Source organism: Taudactylus pleione, unplaced genomic scaffold (assembly GCF_031769625.1).
Source record: "Taudactylus pleione unplaced genomic scaffold, aTauple2 ptg000897l, whole genome shotgun sequence".
In the NCBI taxonomy this organism is placed as follows: domain Eukaryota; kingdom Metazoa; phylum Chordata; class Amphibia; order Anura; family Myobatrachidae; genus Taudactylus; species Taudactylus pleione.
The window spans coordinates 435834-454546 of record NW_028285298.1 but is presented as its reverse complement, the minus strand read 5'-3'; the positions used below and the strand labels follow the sequence as shown (position 1 = coordinate 454546).

The 18713-nt window shown below is 47.8% G+C and overlaps 1 protein-coding gene across 2 annotated transcripts in view; it reads right to left on the bottom strand.

Annotated features, from left to right (window-relative positions):
* PNPLA7 (patatin like domain 7, lysophospholipase) overlaps nt 1–18713 on the bottom strand; it is a 169466-nt gene that overhangs the window by 29859 nt on the left and 120894 nt on the right. For both annotated transcript variants that reach the window (XM_088459190.1, XM_088459191.1), the window contains 3 exons: nt 5551–5707; nt 1719–1835; nt 1536–1605 (listed from right to left, as the gene is read on the bottom strand). In XM_088459190.1, coding sequence (XP_088315316.1) covers nt 1536–1605; nt 1719–1835; nt 5551–5707 — 344 coding nt within the window. The remainder of the gene's footprint in view (nt 1–1535; nt 1606–1718; nt 1836–5550; nt 5708–18713) is intronic.

The window sequence follows — 18713 nt, the reverse complement described above, 5'->3', positions numbered from 1 at the left end:
ACACAATGTTGGGAAGAGGGCAGCTGGTCCCCTGTACTCATTAGGTGCCGGATTGTGTGGGTGTGAATCTGCAGACGTGAGGATTAATGATGGTGAGAAATCGCTGCGCTCTTCATGAGTCACCTGCCAGATCAGAGAGCGCTTTGTATCTGAGAGAGGCTGTAGCCATGCCGTCTAGTACAGAGAGGATAAAGCGGTGCCAGGCAGGTGGGCAGACTTAGCGAGGATCATGCTACATTAGGTACTAGTGACTTGGAACAAACACATTTTTATTCATTGTGGAACAACAAACTGATGGTGCTAATAAGCCGGTTACTAATACCTACGTATATCAGCTACGATATCGGGCTGCTTGATGGCCATGACGAGTTTGGGAGGGGTTACCAGGTTACATTCGCAAGCAGCACGCACTACAACAGCAAACATGAATGTATCTGATAAGCTGAGTGTGTTCTGCAAATATTGCCTGCGGAACAGAAGCGCAGCGCACGGATTTGCGGAGGCCTGGTCCGCATTACGCAAGTGGGCCTCTTCTATTTGCAAACATTCTGCTCAGGAGACTGGAGCTCGCGCCTGTATTATCGACACTCCCATTGCAGCGCACAGTCTTCTAGATACAACCTTCCTGACGTCCAGTGATACATAGCAAACCAACTCTCACAACAACATATCCTTAAATACTCTGTGCCTGGGCCCCTACATTTTTTTGCTGTTGTTTCTTTTGTCTTTTCTAGTTGTTTGTTGTACCGTGGCATTTTTATTAGAAGGTCACAATTCATGTATTTATGAAGTTGAACCATAAAAAGCTGTACCCCCCCCTGTTCCTCAACCTTCTCACCAATAACGCAGATCAAGAATAAACAGAGCAGTAACATATTTCTTAGCAAACATTAAGGGAACCATTGCCTCTCCAGACAGAACAGGCAGTGTGGGCTACCAGGCTGACACACTTACATCAATATAAGATGGCGGATTGATGGCCCATTCATTTGGGTGGCGTTAGATGGGGGGACTTTTTTCCGCCAAAAAAAGCACAAACGTTCAAAGCGCTCATTAATTCTTGCACCAACACACATGAAACATACAGATGTGTCCTCACTTACTGGGCATGCATACGCCATATTGTGCGAGACGCCCAACGCGACCGAGCCGCTCCGAGACATGTATCGTACCGTATTATTACTTTCAATTTTGCATCTTGGTCGCACACAGGCTCGGTGAAAAGCCGCATGCAGATTCTGCGCAAAAAAAAGATGCTCAGCGCGGCCCGGACGCGCGATCTGGGAGGGGCCATTTCATGCTACTGAACCAACAGTAAGAAAGGACACATCTGTATAGGGGAAAACGGGGAAGCGATTAAACCCGAAAAATCCTGCATGCAGCGTTTTCAGAGCGACGTGGGAGGTACGTTCCCCCCCTTCACTACAATGCCTCAGCGCAGGAGCCCTCTAGATGGAAAAGCGCCAGCGTCTAACATGCCCAACGCCAACCTTATGCAGGACAGTAGGCGGCCGTATCAGCTTGCGGTCACCTACCGTCTGTGTGCACCCTCATGGCGGAGGCGGTGATGTCCGTAGTGATGTTGAAATAAGGAATCCAGAGATCCTACAGAGGAAGTGACACGTGTAAAATGTATTTATATAGCGCCTGACGTGGCCACACACACACGATAGCGGTAATGCAGGGCATGGATTCTGGGGTTACACAGAGATGCTTGCCTCGATCTGCTTGTCCTTGAAGATGCAGCTGATACTGTTGTTGAAGGCAGCTCCGGAGAACATGGAGGTGATGGGGTAGGTCAGGTCCAGGACCTTCTTGAAGACGGAGGTCATATCCTTGTGGGAGACAGAAGCACAAGTTGTGACTACAGGATTAGATTTCACTTTAGCGCAGCATCAGACGTGTTAATAAACACAGATAAATTATATTGTATGTGAAGAATATTATATACAGTGTTAAAGTACATTAGGCAATCTGTTTTACGGGTGCCACGGCCTCCCCTCCTGGGTGTGTGGCAAGTGCCGTTTGGCGAGTCAGCGTGTAATATAAGAGGGGAAGCGATCCTCACATCAAAGAGAACGCTCTGCCAATCTGACACATCCGCGGAGGCGACGGCTGGCGTTGAAGGCGAGCTATTAACGCCTGGTTACCGGAAATGATTCAGTATCCCTTACACACTGTCCTACTCACTAGCGATAATGGCAATATACTGGGTAACAGAACGCTGAATTTATAACATGCTTGCCCGTACCTTACAGCTGTCCAGGTTTGCAAACAAAAAGTGTGGTGGTCACTCACATCAGCTCAATGACATTGCACAGGTGCTTGTAGAGGACGGGGTTTACACTGAGCTACAGAAAAAAAAGGGATTTTCCCTCAGGCACACTGCAGCAATATCAGCAAAAATACTTGAATCCTACATGGTAATAGAAATTCAGAGGTATTAGTTATTTAGATTTTTTTTTTTTCTGTAGTTCAGTGTAAACCCCGCCCTTTACAAGCACCTGTGCAATGTCATTAAGCTGATGGGAGTGACCACCATACTTTTTGTTTGCAACTCTGTGAGGCATGAAGGGAGCCAGCATTGGGAGGATGTGCTGGTCCGTATAGTGCCATTTGGAGGTTTCTGGGATACCTCCTAGGTGAGTCAGCTCTCGGCTTATACATGTGCTGTTATCATGCAGTACATTAATTTGTAATTATATGACCCAGAGTGGGTGCTACTATTAGGTAGCAACAATTATTTTGGGGTGAGCGTTTGGGGCGTTGGGCCCCCGGAGTTGCTCTGGGTGGGCCTTTTCTAGGGCATCACCACTTAATTCACATACATATTATTTCAGCACTTTTATATTTGTCTATTATTTATGTAATTTTAACTCTCTCATTATATTATCACTTATTGATTTATCTTTACACATCTATACTTTACACTTCACTATCACCTTTTTTCCCTTTTTTGTGTGATGCCCTGGGGATGGTCCTTGACTGGATTCTTTTGGGGTTCCCTGCGCCTCTGACGTGAACCCCATAATATTAGGGATGCCGGTAAAGAGGAGCCTTGACATTGGCCCGGCGCTTATTCATATATTTGTAAATGTAAATAACTAATACCTCTGAATTTCTATTTCCATGTAGGATTCAAGTATTTTTGCTGCAGTGTGCTGGAGGGAAAATACCTTTTTTTTTCTGTAGCTGTCCAGATTTAGAAGGTACGGTCCTGATTTGGGGGCAAAGGTTTGCCGTCCTGGTAAGGCAGCTTTGTCCCGCAGGTTGGAATGTTGGGAACCTGTCCCCTATACTGCAGCTTGGCATAGCAGTGAACAAGAACAGGTGCGTAAGAGGGGCTATTGGAGGCCCAGTGCGTCGGAAGATCAGGACATACAAATAAAGGGGGTGACCGTTTAGGAGGTAATATGTGCCCCTACAGTGCAGTGCTGGATAAATAACCTTTTCATATATAACCAATAGAAAAGGAAGTGTTTAGATGCCACAGAGTATGGTATTTCCACCAACCGAGCGAGGGAGGTGATTCAGAGAATTAATGTTAACAGCTCCCAGTTCGAAATGTTCTTCCTTTGCTCAGAGGAAGCTCTGTCTTTTGTTTGCCCATATAAATCTCCTCCTTATACACTGCCAGACAGACAAACAAACACAATCACTTTCCGACTTATGTTTAAATTGCTTAACCACAGCCTCGGCCTACAGCACTGATAATCTAACAGAGTGCGATGACGGGATTGAAATCCTGTTCCAGCATGCAGTCGTCCCAATTATTTCTAGGTGACCCAGTTAGGGCTGTGTCAGGGAATTGTTCATACACCGCGAGCTGGAATTATCCGTCATTAGTAGCGCAAACAGATTCAATGTTACAGAGATTTCCGGGCGCGGCCCCTTCTCCCGATCTTAACGCTAAGTTATGCGGATGTTAGTTGTGCCGCACAGGTAAACACAAAAACTGCTGGTTCCTCCGAGAAGGGGATTAAAGGCCTGATTCACTAACGTACGCAACTGCGATTACACATGCAATCAGTCAACTGTTGTGGTTTGCGCATGGATCGCAGTGCGCAAACTAGCTATTGCGATCGGGACTGCGATCGCATACCCCTCGCAGAGTGATTGATAGGAAGTGCCGTTTGTGGGTGGTGATGGGGTGGTGGTCAGGGAAACGTAGGCGTGCCAGTGCCGTTGCAGGGGTGTGCATAAATTATCCACTACAATGCCGTACGCAGCCTCATAGCGTGAGTGGTTATTGGCCGTTACTGAGTAAGGTCAGGGCCTGTGCAAGTGTGCGTGAGGCTGCGATGGTACTCCATGTTACCGATGGTTTCCTATTCTAGGTATTACGGATGTGTGCAATGTAAAGTGGGCGTTCTAATTCATTGCGATCACAATGGATTAGCACACTATCGCAGTTGCACTGCGTGCGTACGCAATATTGTTATCCGTAATGAATCAGGCCCCGAGCCCTCCTGAAGTTTGCCGGCTACGTACAGCGGGAGCGACGGCTTTGGTGCAATTTGTTTGTGAGTGGGAATCGGCATAGTCTGGTTTTCAGTAATTAAGTTGTCACCTATTCACGAAAAAAAGGAGACTTAAACTGCTGGGGTTGTTGGCGTGCGGTAATGGGATTACCACGTAGAAAGAGAAGAGGATAAATACAGCCCGCTATCACACCGAGGGTGACAGCACAAAGAACTACAAGGGAAGTTTATTAGGAGAGAAAGGATCAGCGTCAAATTGTTTAAAAGACACGGTTCAGTTCTTAGCGCCAGATAAATTTTCGGCATCACCGACGCCTGTGTTTGCGCGATGGGAAAGTGATAGAGTGCGCTGGTTTAGCCGTCATCTTCTGGCTGAACTCACTAACACGCCCAATAACGGTCGGATCCATTCTGATTGGGTTATTACTGGCCAGCGAGAGGGGCTATTTGGAGCGACTGAAGCCACAGTAAAAAAAAAAAAAAAAAAAAAAAGGGACACATCTGTAATTACTTAAATAAACATTTACTAATTTGTATATTAGATGAGGCTCACACTATTTGTAGTAACGATCTGGGCTTTGTATTGCATTAATTAATGATGAGCATTTGTAGTATAATAAAGCTGATTTAGGCATCAGATCTCGATGCAGTTTAGTGCCCCACAGTCGGCCTAGACAGCACCACCAGTAAATACTCAGACAGGCGTCTGCCGAGCAGCAACGTGCCCTCGGGATTTTCATTTTCAGCTGTGCTCAGTGATCGGGACACAGACACGATGAGAAGGACTGTCCATACAGTATGAGGCTTGGTTCTCACGTCTAAATGAACACTTTAAGGGGTCTATTTACTAAGCAGTGTTATTAGACAGAGTGAAAAGTGATAAGAAAGTGATAAGGTGCCAGCCAATCAGCTCCCAACTGTCATTTTTCAAAAACAGCCTGTGAGATGGCAGTTGGGAGCTGATTGGCTGGCACCTTATCCTTATCACTTATCATTCTGTCTCCTAACACTGCTTAGTAACTAGACCCCTAAATCATATTTATCAGCGGCCCGGTGAAAAGCTACTTACCATGGACCATTCCCGGGCCCGGATTCTCATGCGGTTGAAGCTGCGTTCCTCTGCGTACAGGGCCCCCATAAATGACCCGATAGACGTCCCTCCGATCAGATCGATAGGAATCCCGCACTCAGTCAGCGCTTTGATGATACCTACTTGAGAACAGCCCCTGAGGGAGGAAAGGAGCACAAGATGGTTATTCAAATAAATACAACACCCACTCATTTATAATTAACTGCAGTGGTGCAACTAAGGTGGTACGGGGCGATACGGGGCGATACGGCGTACCATTATGAAATTAGTAACCAGTACGCTGTAAACCTGTCACCGCCAGCACCATTAGCTGTGCCGCCTAGCAAGTCACAGGACTCGGCGGCTTGAAAGAGCCCGGACTGTGAGTGAATGGGGTCAGACCAGGAGATCCCGGAGTGCTGGCATGCCCCACAGACTGAGGAGAAACGGGGGAACATGTCATGTGAACACGCCCCCAGGAAAGTGTAACCACGCCCCTGGGACACATGGCCACACCCATTTTCTGTGCATACCACCACCGCAGAGTCCCTGTCAAAAAATATCAAATACTAATTGCACCACTGATTAGCTCGTGTGCCCTTAGGAACCCACGGACATACAGTTCATGATCCGGTTGGCATAGGAACGACAAGGTCTGCTCTCTCCTACTGCTACAAAATTCAATGAAAAGAGAATACAGTGGACTGTACCTGCAGGATTATGGGTAATACAAAAAAAACCCTCAGGGGGGTAATTAATCCAGTGATGTGCAACAAGCAGCCCTTGGGTTACATGTGGCCCTTTCAACTTTAATCTACGGCCCTCAGCTCCTTACTAGTTTATTGTTTAAATACCTACTGATAGGTGTATCTTTTTTGATTGATGATATTGTTTTATCTTATTACTGAGATTAACGTGACGATTCGATAAACCGCTGGAACTGGAGAAGCAAACAAAAGGTGCCTACCAAAATGCGCAGAAAAAAACGCAACGCAACGTGCAGACGGCAGCTCGCGGCTAATTGAATCTGCCCTAAGCGGAACCCTGAAGTGTATTAGCGTTCCTATCTATAGGAAAAGAATTAGTCCGACTTCAAATTCAATGCAACCTTTTTGTCAGTAGATCTAAGATCAGTCGTGGGAACGCAGCCCCATCAATTCACTAGGATCCAGTGACACGACAGAGGCAATAAATGGGTAGTGCCTCATGCCTCGGGTTCCTGACGAATTGATAGGCTGCCGATCAGTTCATCACACAACGGTGTAGGACACAGATGCACTTTTTGGACATAAAACAATCAATTAAGGAGTATTTCTGTCCTACGAATTATTAAAACAAATTTCTCCGATGCCTCTGGGAAAGGTGCAGCCAGGAGTGTTGGTCGAGCAGTCTCACGCGGATATCATTATGGCACAATTTGCAGATTGTTACTCATCACTTAATTGTAAACGGTATTTTAGTCTCTCCACCAAAAGACATGCAGATTACGTGCCGTCAGCCCGATTCCTGGTTGATTTACATATATCTGCTCCCGACCTTGAATCTTCGCTGTATTCTTCAGCCAGGCAGATCCCACTTACTAACAGAACTTTCTTTACTTTAATCTTTTGCTTAGATTTACCATCTGCACACGGCTGAGCACGGTGCCTCCGGCAGAGTCTATTACCATTACAAATCCTATTTATTTAACAGAAGGCACCACACAACCCAAAGACACAAGTCACTGGAAACTGCCTGCATCGCTGCCTGCCTGACAATAGAAACGTCCAACAAGACTGAGTTGAGAGTATTAAAATTCCCCGACTGTCTGTCAGACGAGTTTTTTCGCGATTTTGTACTCATCAATATATAATTTATACAAATATAATACACCAGTGACGTACAGATGTGTGCTCATACATCTAGCTCAATACGCCACGCAGCGCGACTTGCCTCCCGTGCTACTCTGCTAGCGTTGGTGTCATTTTTTTTCCACCGAAAATGCGTCCATGGGCAGTATTCAATTAGTTTTGCGTCCGCGATAAAGTTTCGCCTGCCCCACTTTCCGCCTACATTGCGTGTTTTGGATGCAAAAACTTATCGTGCGCGCCCCCACTATTCCCCATATTCAATTCCAAACCACGCGAAAACTGCAAGCTGCGATGTCTGAACAGGCGGAAAATGCTGTCAGAAACGGGGAAATCAGCCTGGACCCCCCAAAAAGATGCACTAACATTGGGGATCAATGTAGATCTCTCTGAATAGCCCTAATAAAGCTGTTTGGGGTACTTAAGTTGTTTCGATAGCTTTATTAGCGTTTTTGCACAAGTGGTGAAGAATGGCATTAAGCTGTATTTTTTGGTGAAAATAAGTAGTCCTGTCAAATTTGGGGTACATGAAAATGGGCGCTAGCATATTTAAAAGTCGCTAAAGTGAAGTTAAAAAAAAAATTGTGAAAAACGCACCTGTTGCAAGCACCTGCAATCATAATAAAAAAAAACACCTGACCCATCCTTGCAGACCCCCAAAAAGTCTATTTCGCTAGTTTTCATGCTTGTCCCCCAACTTTGTACTTTTTCGCCCCCAAAATGAAAGTACTTTTTTGTGGCTTTCTTAACTTTTTTTTAGGGATTTTTTGACACAGTTGTCCTTTGGGGGCTGTCCCAAGTGTTCTGAGTGGTTACCCCACCTTTGCACCCCAAAATAAAAAAAATGCACTTTTCTGCTATTCAGAGGTGAATCTTTTCCGCCTATTACATTGCATAGAGTTTCCGCGTACGCAAAAACTATTTGTAATTGAATAAGGAGACAAGTTTCCGCCACACGAAAAGTCGCGATCGGCGAAACTTTTCCACCGATCTCGGCTTTTCACGGCAAATTGAACTGATTGGCCGGAGCACTGTTATCATACGCAGTGGCGTAACTAGGGCAGGGCGGGCGGGGTTCGTGCCCTGGGCGCCGTTGGACCGGCGGTGCGGGGGGGGGGGCGCCACGGTACCGGCCCGCCCTAGTTAGCCAGTGTAGCGCCGACCGCAATGAGTGCGGTCAGTGCTATACATTTACACAGGACCGGCGCTAGGCTTCCAGCGCCGGTCCTGTGCTGCACGCCTGAGCCCGTTCCCTCCCCCTGAGCGCTTGCCCAATAGCGCCAGGAGGCGGGCTCAGGCTGTGCATAACACACGCATTGCCGCCAGCGCTGGCGGCGATGCGTGTGTTAAACAGCAGCCAATGAGAGTCAGATAGACTCTCATTGACTGCTGCAGCACCCACTGCAAGAGCTGGACTTCCGTCCGGCTCCTGCAGTGGGTAATGGGACTGACGTCATGACGTCTGTCCCATAATGCTGAGCGCGCCCGCCCGGGCGGGAGCGGCGTCGCGACCAGGAGCAGAGATTCAGGTAAGTATATTTTTATAGATATATATATATATATATATTGTTTTTAACCTATCTGCACAACGGGGGAGGGGGGTGGCTACTACTGGGGGGACCTCTACTGGGGGAGGGGTGGCTACTACTGGGGGCACCATTGGGAGGACCTACTCTACTGGGGACTACTACTTGGGGGGGAACTACCACTGGGGGCATTATAAAAGGGGCCTACTAGAGGCACTGCACTCGGGGGACCACTACTGGGGGCAATAATAGGAAGGGCCACTACAGGGGGCAATGGATAGGGGGGATCACTACAGGGTGCCTGCATAAGGAGACCACTACTGGGAAAACTGCATGATGGGGGGGGGACTACTGCTGGGGGCACTATATAAAGGGCACTGCATAGGGGGGGGGGGACTACTACTGGGGGCACCATATAAAGGGCACTGCATAAGGGGATACTGCTACTGGGCACACTGCATTGTGGGGACTGCTACTGGGGGCACTGCATAAGGGGGAACACTACGTGGGGCACTGCATTTGGGTGGCCACTACTGGGGGTACTGAGTAAGGGGAACTAATTGGGGGCTGTATAAGGGGGACCACTACTGGGGATACTGTATAAGGGGCACTACTATGGGCCTGTATAAGAGGGACCACAACTGCATACTGGGGGTACTGTATAAGGGGTACTACTGGGGTTAAGGTGCATATGGATAGGAATGTTCAGCGTGAAAATAAAGGGGTGTGTCATGTTGACACGCCCCATTTTTAAGTGACCACTCCCATTTTTTTTCGGCGCACGCACATATCGGTATGTTAAGGAGGGGGGGGGGGGGCAGCTCCGTTTTCAAATTTGCCCTGGGCTCCAAATACCCTAGTTACGCCACTGATCATACGTAATGAGTTTTATCACTCGTTGTGAATGATAAAACTCATTGATAAATAGGCCCCTAGTCTGTATAAGAACTACAACGGAACTTGGAATGAGAAAAGCTGCGGCTGCTACATTGTAGCACATCGTATACAGATTCAGAGACTCCGCTGCACCCAGATATAAAAGTGTCGCATATCAAATTACTCGGTACAGTCTGCTGGTGCGTCTAGTCACTACGCATTGAGGCTTACACACATTTACAGCAAATAAAAAATACGCCCGCCTCTAGCAAATTCTCACGGACCTGGCGCGCAGAGAAGGGCTTTTTAGCGCAACTGCAGCAAAAATGTATAAGGACATATCTGTAAATGTGTGTATGGAACAGCGAATTCTGATGTCACCGCTGATAAATGGATAAGTTATGAGGTCATCATTTCAGCACCATTAGGAAAATTTGCGCGTTGTAAGAAATAACATGTAACGCGCAGACTACTGGAAATGATTACGGATGTTAGAAGTGACCCCCGGATTTCTGCGGCCTGTGGTCCCGTGGATGTGTGTGGTCGCAGAACGTCTCAGAGGCCTCTCATATTCATGTGATTTACAGTAGGATTACATTGAGTTTAGCAACTGGATAAGGTGTTAATCCGAAAACGCTGCCATCATTGTAAAACTGGAACGGTTACTAATAATGTCAGGAGCTGAATGTAGACTCCGACCAACCCCCTCTCTATACGATAGCGTATACATATTACAGGTAATACGTACAAGTCTCCATCCTGCACATGTCAGCCTCCCTAATGTAGAACATACATGAGCCGTAAGCTATCTATGCAGCCTGCACGTAACCGCTGATGTTTCCGTGTCAGTGGCTGATTCGCCAGCAGCTGTCTGGTATACGCACTGGTGTGTGACTGTAATCTGCTCTGGGGGGCTGGGGGCTACGCAGCCATGTACAGATGAGGAGAGTTACAGAGCAAGCGTCTAGCAGTCATCTCTATATAGCCTCTCTGAAACAGACCCGATGTGTGCGCAGGGGTATGTGACAGATACTGCTGACTGGTTTATAATATCAGCTGAATGCATTTTAGGTTATTACACTAGGAAACTTCCTGCCAAGTACGTGAAAGATACAGAGCCTTACGCGCAGATTAATGTACGTCCGTTCGCGGAGTGTATGCACGTTTTCGCACTGTGCATGCTCCGGATCTGTGCGTGCACTAATACGGGCAACGCAGAGTCATAGGTATTGTGGTCGCTTCGTACAGCTGAAGAGGCGGAACCGGGTAGTAATGTGGCGTTATCACGCAGGAAGCGTTTAGCGAGGGCGCGTTTTCACGCAACTGCAGGGTTTGACGGAAAAGTAAATACACCGGTAGCTTTTGAACTTCGTATTGGCTGACACAATTGTGCAATGATGATAATTAAGACTAGTAGCATAGGGATAGAGGGTTGGCGCAGTGGAAGACTGTTTCAATTTTGCAAACGGGCGAATATATGCATTTTCTGTGCGCACAATGCAGGAGCGACATTCACCCGATTTCTGCCCAACTCTGCAACAGAGTGGGGCAGAGTGCATGCATCGGACGTTGATCCAACGTTTTGTCCAAGAAACGGTGACATTATTGAGGCACGAAGACTGTGGCCCTGATTCAGAGCCGGGCGCTATTTGCGCTCGCTCGTTCAGAAAAAAGGGGTGGCTATTCAAATGAACTGTTCGCTCTTTGCGGTCTGTTCACGGTGTGAACGAGCGAACAAAACTTGCGGTCGTTTTTTTGAAAACTACGCCCCCTGGCCACTCGCATCCTACGTCATGTCCGCTATTTATTAGATTAATCGAGTACATCGACTAGCGTATGAACTGCTCGCTATTCTTGTGGTTGGTTTTTCCTACCACAATCTTGCGAGCAGTTCTGACTATAAAATAACCCAGTGACGTGGTCAATGACGCTGCTGTATTAATTATGCACACCCATAAAACGCCCGTTTTGACCTTTAAGCACGCCTGCGTTCGGATCTCCACTCCCCCGTTTTCAAGCACCTTCCCGTTACCACCCACATACGCCTCCTCCTGTCACTCAAAATAGCAGGCACTCGCTATTTAGCGAACAAACGATTTTCGGCCGCACTGTCTGGTTCGCGCATGCGTATTACGATCCGTACGCATGCGCAGTTGTGCAAACATCGCTCGGAACGAACGAGCGGCCGCTTACGAGCGGCTCTGAATCAGGCCCTGTGTGTGTATTGCAAGTCTCACCAACATGAGACTAAGGGGTCTATTTACTAAGCAGTGTTAGGAGATAGGAGCTGATTGGCTGGTACCTTATCATTTTTCACTCTAACTGCCATCTCACAGGCTGTGTTTGAAAAATGACAGTTGGGAGCTGATTGGCTGGTACCTTATCACTTTTCACTCTGTCTCCTAACACTGCTTAGTAAATAGCCCCCTAAATGGCAGGTTTCTAATATAAGTGAACACACATTTACTGTAAGCAGAATTATACCCCTCTATGGCAAAGTTTCATCATTTACAGACGTGTCCTCCAACACCTACCCACAATGCACCTTATGGCACAACGCGCCCGGCACCATTCCCGTGATGAGCACTCTCCTAAATGTTTGCTTCATACAGAAACGTCCACTGGCTGCGGCGCTAATCAGCCGCTGTGTGCCTTATCATGCATCACTGGCCGCACAGCGGCTGCAGCACATTGCACCAGTCTTGTGGAGGCGCAGATTATCTGTCTGAACATGGCCGCCGGTATCAGGGCAACTGCAGCAAATGCCGAAGTTGTTGACCGCGACACGCTCCCGTCCGGCTAGCCACCCCGCTACCTCCACCCAAAAAACGCCAACTGAAATTGCCTCTCTCTGCGTTCAAATACGTCCTGCAGCTCCCAGCAGTAACCACCGGGACGCATGTGCAGACTGACAGAACTAGCCGATGGCATGCCGCATCGGCACTGTGCGGACCTCTGAATCACGCCCTGAGTGCACTAGATACTTAGGATTAATTTATTTGGCACAAAGTCATTAGTATAAAGTCGCAGGTAAGGCCTAAGGATGCACGTCGAGGATCAGGCCATTCGCATCGCACCTGTCAGTTTCCATATTACGCAGACTGTAGGCTTTTTCCTCAATTTTGTGTCTTACTTTGCTTATAAAGTACTAGGTATTTATGATTAGTACTTTTGTAGCAAAGGATTCAGGACCTCATTCAGAGCCGGACGCTATTTGCGCTCGCTCGTTCAGAAAAAAGGGGTGGCTATTCAAATGAACCGTTCGCTCTTTGCGGTCTGTTCACGCCTCTAGGTCTGAACGAGCGAACAAAACATGCGGTCGTTTTTTGGAAAACTACGCCCCCTGGCCGCTCGCATCCTACGTCACGTCCGCTATTTATTAGATTAATCGAGTACATCGACCAGCGTATGAACTGCTCGCTATTCTTGTGGTTGGTTTTTCCTACAGCTATCTTGCGAGCAGTTCTGACTATAAAATAACCCAGTGACGTGGTCAATGACGCTGCTGTATTAATTATGCACTCCCTTAAAACGCCCGTTTTGACCTTTAAGCACGCCTGCGTTCGGATCTCCACTCCCCGTTTTCAAGCACCTTCCCCTGTTACCACCCACATACGCCTCCTCCTGTCACTCAAAATAGCAGGCATTCGCTATTTAGCGAACAAACGATTTTCGGCCGCACTGACTGGTTCGCGCATGCGCAGATGGGCAAACATCGCTCGGAACGAACGAGCGGCCGCTTACGAGCGGCTCTGAATCAGGCCCTCAGTATAAAGCCACCGATAAAGCACAAAGATTCATGGCGCAGGTCTCGCCTATCGGAACGGTCTTTTGCCTTGTTACCCGACATTGGCTACTTTTTCTTTCATTTTGTGTCTTAGGGGCTGAATCGCGGTGCGTGTGCGCAAACTAGCGATTGCAATAGTGACTGCGATTGCAGAGTCTACACCGACCCCTCGCAGAGTGATTGACAGGAAGCACAGTTTGTGGATGGTGACGGACGAGGGTCGGCCGAACGCAGGCGTGCCAGTGCGTTCGCACGCCGTTGCAGGGGCGTGCATAGATTATCCACTGCGAACCCATACGCAGTGTGAGGTCTCATAGCGTGCGTAGTTGTTAGCAATGCCTGAGTAAGGTCAGGGCTTGTGCAAGTGTGCGTGAGGTTGCGATGGTACTCCGTTGTACCGATGGTTTCGCTATTCTGCTAAACATTACGGATGTGCGTAGGGTAAAGTCGGCGTCCTTATGTGGTGCTGAGTGTGCATTGAGATCACAGTGGATTAGCATACTATCGCAGTTGAACTGCGTGCGTACGCAGTATTGTTATAGGTGCAGAGCAGCAGCAGAATGTCAGTGATTGCCAGTCTTCTGCCGTTTGCGGTTGGAGAGGGGTCAGCGACGGCCTCCGTTGGTGGCGAGGGAACAGGCCAGGATCTCTGTCGGCTGACTGAGATTTCCAGGCCTATTTCCCTCATCTGTGATGACCTCATGGCCGGCTGAGGATCACGCAGGCGATCCGTTGATGCGTCCATGGACGCAGATTGGATCATTGCAATTCTGCAATTCCGTCCTGTGGTGAATCGCCCCCCTAAGTGCGTTCTGGCGCGGCTGATTTGCAAAGTCCATGGCAAACTAAACAGGGCCGCCTGGGGCGATTTGAGGATCGGTTATGGGGACACATCTGTATGTTATAACAGGATCCTCCAGGACTTGTACTACATAATGAGAATGATCAGGGCATCATATCACCCCTGAATTACTGTTTGTGTCCCAACATTCTGTATCACTGTATGAGATCATGGATTGCGCAATGCTACCTTGTAAATGATAATACATTGTAATTATAGCGCCTGTCTCATGCTGCAGTTATAACATATTATTACTATATACAAAGTAGTGACAGGTGTCATTCTCCGGAAGTCATGATATACCAAAACTACACTTAAATCCTCTTAAATCGTAATCGCTCCGGTTCTTGTTATAAACTGGAGTGGTTACTGAACGAGAGGTACAAATGCAGCCCCAATCTGACGGTGGGGAGAGAACTAGGAGAAGCTGGCCGGGACAAGTTCTTCATACCCACAAGGCATATAACACGCCAGCCACTCGTATAGCGGGTAAACTAGGAAATCAGACTTTTAAGAGCTTAAGTGCTGCCTGTGGGCATAGAAGGAAGATTGTTCTCCATAGGACTCGTAGAGCAAGCCGTGGCAAATTCCTGCCTGTGTCGCTGCTAAGGAAGCCCCGGATATCTGCCCCTGACCTGAATTAACAAGCAGGAGACCATCGGGAGTGTTAAACATGGTATGGGCGGGAGAAACAAAATGTATTCGGGACATCTGCCTGTTCTGAATCTCAGATGGAGGCCATAATCCCAGCCCGTCATTCCTGGGCGCCTCGTTACACCAGGGACTCAGCATCTATACCACTTACAATGTAATATGGCTGGGATCTGGGATATTAGGAAGTCAATTGCTGCTCCTGCCTAGTGGCTTTGCAATTCGCACCACTGGACCGTACCACAGGTTTTCGGGATGTTTCGTATACTGCATATACAAATGACATAGCAGGAAAGAGCAAGTAAAATTAATTAAATAGAACGCAAAAGGCGCCAATCACCGTTAAGAGAAGAGAATTAGAATCCTTCTCAATTTCATGAAGATAGCAGAGAGCATGCCAGCAATCAGCGGCTCACATAGGGGACTCTTCATGTTGCCCAGAAAAACCCCTTTACCTCCCAAATGTCCCACTTGTGACCACTTTTCAATCTTAAAAGGGGTGGAGTCTGATGTGGGTGGAGTTTTACCAAAATGTGGGTGGGTTCGGGTGAATCAGGGTGTGGATTATTTTGCCTCGCTACATTACCCGTAATAATTTACAATTTTACTTTAAAGCCTGAATGGAATAGCAGAATTCTACACAAGTATCACAAACTATAACAAAGAAGTCTGATCAAAAAGCCCTAGGGGCGCGAGCTGACCACCAGCAATCTAGGTACAACACAAGGGTCACTGTCCTGACGGGCGCCATGTTATCTTCATTACATTATACACGTGGATTCTAACATTTGTTTGCGCTTTAAATGTTCTCCTTCGATTATTGCGAACATCTGAAACCGAGAGAATAACATTTGAGTGTTATAATCCCATTTAACGCGTAGAAAGAGAGAACATTTTGGCCCTGATTCAGAGCCGGACGCTCTGACCAGAGCGCTCGCTCTGAATCAGGGCCCACCTCCATTAATATGGAGCGTCCTCCTGGACGCTCGTATAGCTGTGGGTCACCACCCACAGCATATACGAGCGTGCAGGATGATGGTCGCGATGGTCTTGACCATCGCGACCATCGAAACTGCGAGCAACAGCCTGCGGTATCGTTCATGCGCGTTCACGTTTGTAGTTCAGTCAGACTGACCAACTCAACGATATTCAATAAGGGAATATGCAAAAATCATTTGTAGTTCAAAAAAATCGTTCATTACATTTAGTAAATGAACGATTTTAGTAAACGATTTTCGTTCATTTTTCCCTTGATGGATCGTTACCAGGACACGAAAACCAGATGGACAGATACTCACAAGAAAGGACGTTATACTAGGTACAATACTGCCCCGTACTTCTGTCACTAGACCAGATACGGTGTGAAAGAGATGCCATGTTTCATGCCCCAGTGCATTATGGGGTTACTAATAAAACATTAAGCATAACAAATAACCCCTGCACGTAACACAACGGTGCTGCACCCTCTATAAAACATGAGCCTAATAACACTATAGGACATTACATGTAGTATTAGGAGACAGGCAGGGTCCTTGTTACCCGTATTAAATGAACCATTGCACAATATTAGTAATGTCACAAACAGACGGACTCTCGTTCCTGCCGCGACCCACACACATCCCGCTGCAGAAATGCAATTTGCCTGGTTTATGTCAGATACGTTTGGATCTCACTCTTGGAGAAGAAGACAATGTGACGTTTGCCCTTTAAGTGAGAGTGGAGGACAGATGTCTTGCCTACGCACAGTCCAGATCTGTGGGGGAGGAAGTCTGCTGGGGAGGAGGGGGGAGCACAGTATCATCAATAGTGATTTCTAAACCCCGTCCTTAATTCCCCTGCAAGATGGAAGGGTACCATGAAACATGGCTGCAGACAGGGTTTCCTCTGTGTGGGACATAAACTGGTTAAATGTAACACACAAAAGACTAGAATTGATAATGGAATGATTCAGCATTTGCCAATTCATCCACTTCAGCAGCTCCTTGTCCCCATCCAAGTTGCCTGCGGGGCATCCAGGTGGGAGCACAAAGGGTGTTTTGTATATGTGTCCATGGAGACAAAGAGCAGGGAGGATTAATAATCGGAGAGAAGGACAGCGAGACCTGGCAGGGACTACTGCAGATACCAGCTATAGACAGGAAAGGTGCGTGCGTGCAGGCGTTACAATATCTGCAGACGTCTGTTCGCTTAGCGCATAGGTAAGCGTATATGCGCCCTTCAAGGTTTAGGAATGGCTCGCAGGTAAATTTCCTGATAGTGGAAAGGATGAGAATGTAATTATTATCAACATATATTATTTATATGGTGCCACAAGGGGTCCACAACAGTGTTCAGAGATTAAACAACATAATTAGACATCAATACATGGGAATACATAGGAGAACTATTAACATAATGACACAACCGAAGGCAGGTTAGAGGCTAGGGGAATGGAGTAAAGTGTAGGGTAGAGGCTAGGGGAATGGAGTATGGAGTGAAGTGTAGGGTAGAGGCTAGGGGAATGGAGTATGGAGTAAAGTGTAGGGTAGAGGCTAGGGGAATGGAGTATGGAGTGAAGGCAGGGTAGAGGCTAGGGGAATGGAGTAAAGGCAGGGTAGAGGCTAGGGGAATGGAGTATGGAGTGAAGTGTAGGGTAGAGGCTAGGGGAATGGAGTATGGAGTAAAGTGTAGGGTAGAGGCTAGGGGAATGGAGTATGGAGTGAAGGCAGGGTAGAGGCTAGGGGAATGGAGTAAAGGCAGGGTAGAGGCTAGGGGAATGGAGTATGGAGTGAATGCAGGGTGGAGGCTAGGGGAATGGAGTATGGAGTGAATGCAGGGTAGAGGCTAGGGGAATGGAGTATGGAGTGAATGCAGGGTGGAGGCTAGGGGAATGGAGTATGGAGTGAATGCAGGGTAGAGGCTAGGGGAATGGAGTAAAGTGTAGGGTAGAGGCTAGGGGAATGGAGTATGGAGTGAAGTGTAGGGTAGAGGCTAGGGGAATGGAGTATGGAGTAAAGTGTAGGGTAGAGGCTAGGGGAATGGAGTATGGAGTGAAGGCAGGGTAGAGGCTAGGGGAATGGAGTAAAGGCAGGGTAGAGGCTAGGGGAATGGAGTATGGAGTGAAGTGTAGGGTAGAGGCTAGGGGAATGGAGTATGGAGTAAAGTGTAGGGTAGAGGCTAGGGGAATGGAGTATGGAGTGAAGGCAGGGTAGAGGCTAGGGGAATGGAGTAAAGGCAGGGTAGAGGCTAGGGGAATGGAGTATGGAGTGAATGCAGGGTGGAGGCTAGGGGAATGGAGTATGGAGTGAATGCAGGGTAGAGGCTAGGGGAATGGAGTATGGAGTGAATGCAGGGTGGAGGCTAGGGGAATGGAGTATGGAGTGAATGCAGGGTAGAGGCTAGGGGAATGGAGTATGGAGTGAAAGCAGGGTAGAGGCTAGGGGAATGAGTATGGAGTGAATGCAGGGTAGAGGCTAGGAGAATGGAGTAAAGGCAGGTTAGAGGCTAGGGGAATGGAGTATGGAGTGAATGCAGGGTAGAGGCTAGGGGAATGGAATATGGTGAATGCAGGGTAGAGGCTAGGGGAATGGAGTATGGAGTGAATGCAGGGTAGAGGCTAGGGGAATGGAGTATGGAGTGAAGGCAGGGTACAGGCT